We start from the raw sequence: 10,949 nt of genomic DNA, 5'->3' as shown, positions 1-10,949 counted from the left end.
TTGAGGTTTTTTTGAACCGCAGTGAGGAAGCGTGGAAAAGTGTGGGATAAACAATGTGAATATCTCAAGCCGTCCTTCATGGACCATGCTTGAGGTGAAGGTGTGGAGGTGTGTGTCCTGAGGACAAGCATGCGGAGTGATTGTAGCATTCTGAAAAATGGTGTGTTAAGAGTAGATTTTGTTACTTCTTCCTTGTTACTTCTTCAGCTGTTTTCAGGAACGTGTAAAGATCTCTTTCACTAGGTGTTGCAACAAACACAGTAATTACACTTTAATTGCATTCCTGATTGCTTGTTGGGTTTATCTTTTCTAATTGGTGGAAGCAGACTTCCTTTTCTCATAGTCCATGGTATTTCCTTATCTGTCCTTGAAAAGTCTGAAATCCAGCGTTGGCTTTAGCAGTGGTGTCTTTTGCTACTTTGTAGGTCATTTCAGATATATTGTAAGAATCTTAAAATGGGTAAAAGGCAGGAAAATAGCAGAGCTGCACGAGTGTTTATAAAATTTTGCTTCACAAATTAAAAAAAAAAGAAAAACAAAAGGAAGTTGCTCTGGGGTTCTGAGGAAAATGCTGTGCTGCTTTGTCCTGAGGATATCCTAAGAGGACTTGCTATGAAGTTGTTGTGCAGCTGTGGAAATCCCCTGGTTTCTCTGGAGTCCTTTAGGGAGGTTTCCTACTTGTTCAGCTGGAATTTGGTGCAGCTTTTGCTGTTGGCTGTTCACTTCTTCCAGAGGCAATTGCAGAAAAGAGATGCCAAATTAATGCATTGGCTTACTAGCCATTAATGAGATTCTTGCCGGTCTTGCAACTTAGGGTGTTGACTCCTCATACGCCTCCAGTTGAAGAGTGTAATAACTTTGGAAGGCGGACTATTTGTGAAATTTAATGGACTAATATTTGCATGAAAAGCAGTACTGCACACCTGAAGCCTGGTTCAGGACTATTTTTGTTTTCAGTTTGTTTTTTATGCAAGTAAAAAGTTGCGGGTGGAAGAGTGTGTAGAGTGAAGGTTTATTTTGGGGTTAGCTGCGTTTATTTTATTAGTCCAATGTTAAATAATGAGCTCTGGTCTTGCTATATGGCTCACTACGTACAACAGGCCCTCCGGAGGGCAGGCCACCATTTTCGTTTTAGCAGGACTGACGTTGCGCCTGTTAAGCTATGAGCCTCCTCAGCGGACAGAAAGTGCTCAGAGGCATTGTGCGCTTTTGCGATATAAAGAATGGGTCAGGCACTACTGAAACCAGTTATATCATTCTCTTCAAAAGGATGAGGATTTGTTGCACCATAGGCATACCAAGTCCTGCCCCAGCTCCAAAAGGAGGGTGTGAGTAGCATAAAACGGTCACTTAAAGTTCACATACGCCGCAAAACTTAACCTTCCCCAACCTCAATAGCCTCACATGTATTGGTCTGTATTCGTTGTTCCTTTTTCCTTCAAATCACAAGGGAAAATAACAGCTCACTGGCAGTGCAAAATACTCTGTGGCCCTAACGCTGCTGCTTCTGTCTGTGGAAGGAGCCAGAGGGAAAACTGCTGCATCCATTGGTACGAAGATGCATTAAATATCCCAGCTTCTGCTTGTCTTGTGTCACTTACTTGTGTGGATTGCAGACTTTAAATGTATTATCAGCACATGAGCTGACACCTGCAAAACAGCAGGAGTTTGGCTGTGCAGTGTGTTTGAAGTAGTGCAGTTCTTAATGCACATTTTCAAACTGTACAATAATGCCAGATCAAGGTAAACGATAACTGCAAACGTGTGATAAACTGTAGCTTCCCAGAAACAAAAGCGTGGTGTTGAAAAATACTTTTCCCTTCTTTTTGAATTAAAACACAAGTGCAGGTGAATTTTGGTTTTGAGGCTTGTATGGTACTATCATTCAAACAGTCTAAGTTGTCCAGAGTTGCAGAGTATGTGAGGAAGGATAAGGAAACGGTTTCAGCTACTGTTTGTAAAATATTTAATAGTGAAAGTAAAGAGCAAACTGTGTAGGTATATATTGTTATATGCGCCTGCCAGCTTCTCTAATTTCATTTTGCTGTAAGAGTTAAACAGTCTTTTTGAAGAATAGAAGTGGAATAAAACAACGTGATTGAATATTTAATAATTTAAGCTGTGTAGAACATGTGCACAGATTGACCTTGGTTTTCTTCTTTCACTTTGGTACAAAGCTGTGAGCGTAATAACGAAACTTTACACAGCAAAAGAAGAAAAAAAAGAAGTAAAATAAAAGTTCTTTATATTGTTATGGTTTGTCAGTCTGATTCTTCTTTGTTTTGAATAGAATGATTATTTCACAGGATTCGGTAGAATTTGACTTGGTTCTGGATTTTTTTCCTCTAAGAGGGTTGGGTAAAATCAGACAGGCCACTTTGAAGCTCCAGCACTGGCAGGAATGTTGCAAGTTTTTGCTCCCAGTGTGCAGGAATCTCAGACCTGGGTGCTTGGCAGGGAAGATGGAAACTGTCCGCCCAGCTGGTGCCGCAATGATGACGTACTGACTCGCTTGCTCCATGGCCTGTTGCAAAGGGCAGTTCTCTAGAGCTTGGGTCGTTCACTCACCAGGACTTCAAGGATTGGTTTTGAGTTGCCAGTCAAAAATCCTGATTTTGATCTTTTGACTGACAGATTTTGGTTTTCTCTGAACACCCTAACCAAGAGCATCTCTGCCATCTTTTTGTATGGAAAATAATAGCTTAGTGGAGAGAGCACATGGCTGGAACCCAGGGCTCCAACTGTTCCAGTCATCTTAAAAATTGGATTTGGGTTAGAACAAAAATTGCATTTAAAGAAGAATAACTCTTCTTTAGATGAACTGTAGATTTTCTTACTCTTTCAGAGTAAGTTACAGTGCAGGACAACATTAGAAACTTTATAGTCAAAAGGCTTTCTGTTTCTTAGTAACCTTTCAGTTAAACGTGCGACTTACCAGACTAACTTTGAGTGGATGCTACAATTTGTTTTTACAATTTTGCTTTACAGTAGTGGATTGCTTTGTTACATTTCACCAGTACAGAACTAATTAGAAGGTTCTTCTGACAGAGTCTGGTCTCTTCATACCTCTTCTTGCACATTTTCCATCCATTTTTATGTTGATCAACAATTCACCAGTTCTGAAAAGCTGACATCCTTAAAGCTGGTAATGATGGGGCTCTCAAACTCAAGTGCTTTTTTATTTTTAGTGCATTCAAGGAGGGAACTGGCAAATGTTTGAGGTATTAAGCTGATTTCACACTTGCCATAAAACTCCAAATGTTGCTGTACCTTCAGGAGAATGACAGAAGTGTGCTCAGTGTTTCATCCTCCTCTGTTCTTTCAAAATAAAAACAAAACCCAGCCCTAAACATTAGGCCAAAATCCAGTTGATTTTATTTTTGGTTCAATTAAACTAATTGTACTTACACATTCTAATAATCTTCCCAAAGTGGTCATGCTAACATAGTGTCCTGTTTCTGCTACAAGTCACCTCTTACAACAAAGACATACATAATACTTTCAGAAAACAGGACCTGGGGCAGAGGGAAGTGTGTGTGTAAATATGTATATTTGTATGTATAAGGGGTTTTCTGTCTTGAATGGCAAACAGCTTTCTCAATGTTACAGAGAACGCAGTTACAATTTAAAAAAATTAAAACGTCCAATGTGTAACTAAGATACTGAGACCAAATTGCTCAGTTCTGCTACTTTTGCTGAGGCACTAGACCAAGCTGTACCTAAGTCTTGCGGTCTGTTATGCCTTACTTTCCACGTTTCTGGCATAGCGGAGAACCAACCTGCACAGCCACATTTATAACAATATAAGTGACTGGGATGCGTAATAGTAATAGAATCTAGCACAATTGCCTCATGTGAAATACTCAGTCAATACTATGAAGAGGCTGAAATGATAGTATCAGAAGCAGGACAAAGAGTTAATGACTAATTACAAGGTGGTAGTAAACACCTCTGACTTTCACAGTTCAAATACAGTCCCAGTTTTGCCTGGCTCGAGGGAAGACTTTTCCAGTTGTCAGCATAAGCAGAATAAGGATGTCTTTACCATGCAGAAAAAGCTTAATTCAGTCATAAATAAATTAATCCTTGTTGCACGAAGGAAAATGTCAGGAAGTTATAAAAGTAGTTACAGAATAGACTGGTCTGCCTACTGGAGTACGGTTGTCTCTTTTTCCAAGGGATTTTTCCCATGCGCTGTTTATCTCGTTGAGTGAAGCATGTAATTAGGAAATGCTCTTGTTTGCACTTGGGGATGAATGGAGCTAATTACTCAAAACAGACATCTTGATCGTTTCCTTGATGAAGGTGGGCACTGGCTCCGGCGTTACGCGTACATCGTGAGCTGCAGCCACTGAAAGAAGAGTTAGAATTAAATAATGAAAAACTTGTTGGCATCCTCCAACAAACTGTATTGAGACACCACCATCTCTGTAGCTGGAAGGCAGCTTGCTGGTACTTAGCATGAAGCCCACTGGTAGTGGGGAACTTTGTCTCAGGCTTCTTGCTTCTATTCCTCCTTCCCTTGCAAAAAGTGAAGGGTTTTTTTTCTGTGGTCTCCCTAGCAGAAGACATGCTTTTAAGTTGAAACTTTCTAAGTCTTCTTAATAAGATTTAAAAAAAAGTAAAGAACTATGTTAAACCCCATTATCAGTTAACATCTTTAAACTAAAGTATGTTTGATTTTAATTGCCTAATTAAAAAAAAAAAAAAAACTTAAAGTTTTTTTGAAGTACTTTAAAGATGGTATGAAGAGTCTGCAGCTGTGCCCTTCAGCAACAACTGGAGTCTTACAGAGCAGCTGTTGCTGGCAAATCCTGGATACAGGTGTTTTCTGTGTAAAATAGGTAGCAAAATTTTTAGGAGGTTTTGTGGACTCTTACCACTTGGATGACAATTTCAGACCAACTCTCATAGGTTCCCTTGAGAATGTGTGCAATGAATAATACAACTAAAATTTCGTATTGTGACTTTGTGTTAGAAATACTGGCATAAACCTGTTTACCTCCAGGACATTGAGCTTAATGATGCCGTCTCCATCTTTATCAAAGGCGTGGAATGCTCCTAAAGCAAGGAAACAAAAGTGTACAGAGTAGATAAGGTTACTGTGTGTGTAAAGATGATCCCAGATAGGAAACCAAATTGTGCCCCTGCTGTGTTGTGCAAACTTGTGCAGATATTTACTTAGGTGGTCAGCAAATATTTCTGCCATGTTTTTCCTTATCTAGTTGGATCAATGGGCCAAGGCCAATGCTGTGAGATTCAACAAGGCCAAGTGCTGGGTCCTGCACTTGGGTCACGACAACCCCATGCAGCACTACAGGCTTGGGGCAGAGTGGCTGGAAAGCAGCCAGGCAGAGAGGGACCTGGGAGTGTTGGTGGACAGCCGGCTGAATATGAGCCAGCAGTGTGCCCAGGTGGCCAAGAAGACCAACAGCATCTTGGCCTGTATCAGGAATAGCGTGGCCAGCAGGACTAGGGAGGTACTCGGTGCTGGTGAGGCTGCACCTCAAATACTGTGTTCAGTTTTGGGGCCCTCATTACAAGAAAGACATTGAGATTCTGGAGCATGTCCAGAGAAGAGCAACAAAGCTGGTGAGTCTGGAGAACAAGTCGTCTGAGGAGCAGCTGAGGGAACTGGGGTTGTTTAGTTTGGAGAAAAGGAGGCTGAGGGGAGACCTTATCACTCTACAACTACCTGAAAGGAGGTTGTAGTGAGGTGGGGGTCAGTCTCTCCTCGCAAGTAACAAGCAATAGGACAAGAGGAAATGGCCTCACGTTGCACAAGGGGAGGATTAGATTGGATATTAAGAGAAATTTCTTCACCAAAAGAGTTGTCAAGCATTGGAACAGGCTGCCCAGGGAAGTGGTTGAATCACCATCCCTGGAGGTATTTAAAAGATGTGTAGATGTGGTGCTTAGGGATGTTTTTTAGTGGTGGTTTTAGGATTCTATCAGTGTTACGGTAATGGTTGGACTCAATGATCTTCAAGGTCTCTTCCAACCTAGACGATTCTATGATTCTATTCTATAATACACAGAGAAATGCAATGGCTTATTTTCTTTTGTGTTCGTATGGGATGGCTGTCATATTTTAGATTCCTTAAGCACATAAATTATTAAAAGTATGTGTAGGCAGTAGTGCTTTGAGTATGGCAGTGTGTCTGGGGGGTGAGGAGGGGAAGCAGCGCAGTAAAACTGGGGCAGCCACTCACTGAACATGGCGTCCAGGCGCACGAAGCAGCAGATGAAGCTGTCAAAGTCGATGTTCATGTTCTTGTCGGCGTAGCGCATGGTGATGATGTCGTAGAGCTGGTTGTTCAGCCGAAACCCTGCAGAGGACCAGAAATGGGTCACAGCTGGGCTGTGGCCAGGGAGAAGCGCTGGTGCTGGTCAGGCCTCCAGTTTGGCCATAGGCACTTCTCAGGAAATGATGTAAAGCTCTAAGGAGCTTCCTTGTGTCCAGCTGCTTTCTTAAAACAGGAGTAACATTCTGAAATTATGATTTGGGAGGGGCAGTAGCACGTGAGTTACCGCACGCTGTAAGTATGAAGAGGAGAGGTCTACACCAAAGAATTTGCAGCTTAGCTGAGCCTGATGAGAGCAAAGCAGCAGAAACTGGGCGACAGAAATATAGGAGGAAGTTGCTATGAAAACAAAATTACATGATGGTCAAAAAATAGATAAGGAGGTAATTTCTCCGTGCGGCGTTGCCAAACTGCGGCACTGACTGCTGCAGCGTGTGCCCATGCTTCACAAAGGGTCTGTTGTGATTTGGGTGCTGCTGGTGGTTGGCTAAATGCGAGGTCAGGCCCAGCCTACCCGCTCTAAGACTGAGACATTTTTATTGCAAAATGTGTTCTTAGTTCTCATGTCAGGGCAGGAGGTATTTAAATAATTATTTTTTTTACATTGACAACTTTCCTGGTGAGAACAGAAACCTGGAAAATAAGAACGACCTCCATTTCTACTGCAGCGGGAGTCCAAATCCAGGTGTAGTTTTGTCCTAGGATTGGATCACTGATGTTTTGTAAAGTGCAAGATAGCCATCTGTTTCTGTTCCTTCAGGAACTGGTAAGTGATGCACCAAAATACTACTGAAGATAAAGTCACTGAAACCATCACATTTAGGTTCATAGCGATGCTACAGATTTCCTGATTAAAGAAGCCGTCTTACTCCCATAGAGAAACAGCAGCTGGTAAAGACATTTGCAGGGGGAGGACCGTACACCAATGTGCTTGAGACAAAAAGCAAGAAAAGTCAAAAGCCTCTCTTTGCAGGATGAGTTTCATTAACTGCAACTTTTGCAAAAATGCTTTCTGCTTGCTGCGCAGGTGGAAGAGGAGACTGAGCCCGCAGTGGCTTAGTGCCACTAAGAGACATGAGCAGGACTTGAGAAACGTCCATCCAATTGCCTCTGACATTAACCTGCTCTGCCTCGGCTTCAGTGCCTGTACACTTGGGTTGGAGGTTTTCAGCTGTTCTTTGATTGTTACTTACACAAATGTAAAGAATCCACAGCTTAAATGAAATCAAATGTCTTCAGTGCTGCCTGGTGCCCCTGAAGAGCAGGACCCCGAGTGGGAGATCCTTAAGACAGCAGAGCATCATTCATAGGAAAGTTTAAAGAGCTGAAGAGATCTGTTTGGTTAGCAAGACATACAAGACTTTCCATTTGGATATTTGAGAAACTCTGTTGAGGGAAAAAAGGATTTTTCAATTTCTGTAGTGTATCTTTTTAAAAGGCTGCACTGCGTTCCTGATTTTACCCTGTGATAGACCAACCAAAATAAGGTTTCTTTGGCTGTTGGGCATTGAACACTGGGCAAAGTACCTGCATCGTTGACTGCATTGCGCATCTCGTAGCTGTTAATGGTTCCCGAATGATCCGTGTCGTAATGCTTGAAAATTTTCTGGGGGAAAAAAAAAATATAGATATATAAATACACAACAGAAATAAAAGCTGGTACTTCTGTTGAACACTCCCACTGAGTGGGTACGGGATATGTGCCTCAGGCGCTTGGAGGCTTTGCCATTTGCCTTATACTGCTGCTGCTGGTGGTGCTGGGCAGTCTGCGTTGTTACCACAGAGCTCCTCTCACTCACAAAGTAGAATAATTTAGATCCGTGCTGTGAGAAGCAAACAGCTCTCCCCTAGAGACTCTCTTTGTTTGACTTGAGTGTACCCTGTTAATCCTCTCTCTTGATTGTCCTAATTAAGCTATTTGCCACACCTTATTCTAGTTCCCATCACCCTCCTCCTCCAATTTGTATGCCTCCGTGCTACTCTCATGAGGGAAGTCCTTACACGTGTGCTGGAGCTGCAGAGATTCAGGCTATTTGCTTAGGCTGTGAGTAGGATGAGGAGAGATGTTACTTTTCTTTTTAGAAGCTAATTTGCAATATTTTAGCTTTTCTTATTGTTGTAGTGCATGTAGAGAGGTCTGGTTTTCCTTCACAAGCTTTTGAGCTGCAGAAGCTGTGATGATCAGCGCTGCGGATACCAGCAATACCTGCCAGCTTTTGATCTTGTCCCAGAGGTGTCGAAACTCATCGAAGTTTATCTTCCCTGAGCCGTCTGTCTGGGATGCAAACATTCAGGTAAAATAACCCACAATATTTTTATGAGAAAATAATTAAGTCTGCAGCTACTGGTGAAGGGATGAATGTGAAATTGAGTTCAGGATCGCCTCAGCATTAAGAGCTGGCCGAGCTGTGCAGTAAAACATTTGTGACCATTTTGGCTATCGTGCGTAGTATTTTGTTTCAGGAGTGTGAAGTACTATTTGCACTTGTATAGAAGCAAACATCTGGTACAGGAGAGAGGCTTGCTTCTGGAGCTATTATAAAGTACACGAGCAGGATGTTTTAGTGGGCTCTTCCCAAATACCTCCAAATGTGAAGCTTACTCAACATGTTTAAGAGAACTGAGCTTTATCCTAGAATGAAGCTCTGTCTACCTTGCTTAAAATGAATTGAGAACTAAGCAAAATGTTGACAAAGCCATTTACAAAAATGTGTTTATGCTCCAACTATTATGGCTTTGGGTTGTAGTTACAATTTTGTTCTGGTTGTGTTTGAGTGTGCGTATGTTCTCTCAAAATCACGTGTTACGTCAAATAGGAAAACCGAGTGCTGTTGTATCAGAGATAATCCCATATGGCATCTTGTAGTGTGTTTGATTATACTTGCTGTGAGACAATTTCTGTATGTGTTGCATGCTAAACACACAGTGGAATCTATAATAGATATAAACTTAAAGAGAGAAACATAGTAAATTTGTTGGCAATAAGTGTAGTTATGTTGAGTTGGTTTGAAAAAAAAAATAAAAATCATGCTTTAGTACATAAGCTGGTCAGTCACTGTTACCTATGGAAGGATATCATACTGACTGACTTATTCTGTAGTTTTCTGTTTTGACATATTTTCATCTACCACCTATGGTACTGTTGCGATGACTGGAGTTAAGATGTGGCAAACCAGGAATGCCGTGTTATCTGACTACAGACTGTAGTCCTCTTCTGCTTCCCTGGCTTGTGTGCATGTAGCGGTGGGAAATACAACCCAAGTGGACTAGTGTGGTATGAAGCACTCCTCTTTCACCAGAAAAGGATACATCCATTAAAGCAATCATGCTGCGGCAGGATTCCAGTTCAAATCCTTCTGTCTTGAGGTCCTTATCTGAAATAAATGATCCCAGGTGAAAACAGATCATGCAAGTCATGCTTCCTCTTAGGTGGAACTCTACTCAAAGTAGAAGCCCAACCTACTCCCTTCATCCAGTAAGAAATGAATAGTAAAGAAATCTGAAAAGACTCTAATGTTATTGCTTGTGAATTAGAGATGACTCTTTCTTGACCTGTTATATACACTAAAAACCTCTGGAAAACTTTAAACTAACTTCCAGGTAACTAAGCAAGCCCAGGGTCTGTAGCCTAATGTTTTTCTAAACAGGGAGAAACGCCTCCCTCTCCATTAGAATTTTTTTTTTTTAAGGGTATTTGCAGACTGCTAGGAATGCGGTATTATCCCGTGTGGTGCTTCCAATGAACTTCTGCTCATTTCAGCCTTATTGGTACTTGATTGCTCCTAGAGAGCACCTCTATGAAAAGTTCAGCTTGCTGAAGTCTCGGATGCAAAGTCTGTGGAAGTGTAACTAGGACATTTGTGAGTTTGAAAGCATAAATAGCTTTTAGAGTGCAACTCGGGGGTGGAGGGTTACATTATATTACAGATTTCTTTGTCCAGGGTTACTGAAAAACATGCTCAAACTCACGTTTTTTTACGACGTTATTGAGAACATTCCTGAGTTCTTCAGCATTGATCTCCATGTCCTGGTGGGAAATGTGGTGAGAATATAAAGAATGTTGTAATTAGTTAATAAACAGATCGCTTTATGGATGGATATGCTATAAGTATGAAGCCTTTTCAGTATGGCATATATATGCTTCAAGCTAGAGTGTGTTCTAGTTCGTATAAACATTGGTCCAAATCTTTCTTGAGGCTGCAGTACAAGGTAGGTCTAAAGTTACCATATAGTGCTTATTAAACTACAACTAGAATAACGACCAGGAATTTCAAGCCATTGTATAAGCCCAAGAGCAAAATGCGAAAATCCATGTAACCCATTTACAGCCTCTCAATTTATGCAGTTCTTTGGTCTGTTTTACTTTTAACTTCTCTCATTAAGCATGTACTGGAGAGCATTGTATTTCTAACTTGTCTGTACATGCTATGAAAAACAGCATCACGTAGTAGTGATAGAAGTAAAAGCCTGAATTTAAATAAAGCTCCCTTGTGCACAATGGGAATAACTTGTATGTACATATGAGGATAGCTGTATACTTAATTGGATTTTGATTTGATTTTGCTTAGCTTCAGATGTCAAAGGAAATTTGATGGAAGGAAATTCAAAGGAAATTTTACAAGTCAGTATTATGAATTTGTGAAG

General features: G+C 41.2%; 1 protein-coding gene across 3 annotated transcripts in view; it reads right to left on the bottom strand.

The window, feature by feature from the left end:
- CAPN3 (calpain 3) overlaps positions 1-10,949 on the bottom strand; it is a 34,717-nt gene continuing 23,768 nt past the window's right edge. For all 3 annotated transcript variants that reach the window (XM_082484778.1, XM_082484777.1, XM_082484776.1), the window contains 7 exons: positions 10,275-10,332; positions 9,615-9,679; positions 8,512-8,580; positions 7,833-7,911; positions 6,213-6,329; positions 5,003-5,061; positions 1-4,351 (listed from right to left, as the gene is read on the bottom strand). In XM_082484778.1, the coding sequence (XP_082340904.1) occupies positions 4,325-4,351; positions 5,003-5,061; positions 6,213-6,329; positions 7,833-7,911; positions 8,512-8,580; positions 9,615-9,679; positions 10,275-10,332 (474 nt within the window). In that variant the 3' untranslated portion in view covers positions 1-4,324. The remainder of the gene's footprint in view (positions 4,352-5,002; positions 5,062-6,212; positions 6,330-7,832; positions 7,912-8,511; positions 8,581-9,614; positions 9,680-10,274; positions 10,333-10,949) is intronic.

Source organism: Vanellus vanellus, assembly GCF_965231255.1.
Source record: "Vanellus vanellus genome assembly, chromosome: 6".
Taxonomy (NCBI): Eukaryota; Metazoa; Chordata; class Aves; order Charadriiformes; family Charadriidae; genus Vanellus; species Vanellus vanellus.
The sequence above is the reverse complement of the archived record's forward strand: the minus strand, read 5'-3'. Positions and strand labels throughout refer to the sequence as shown.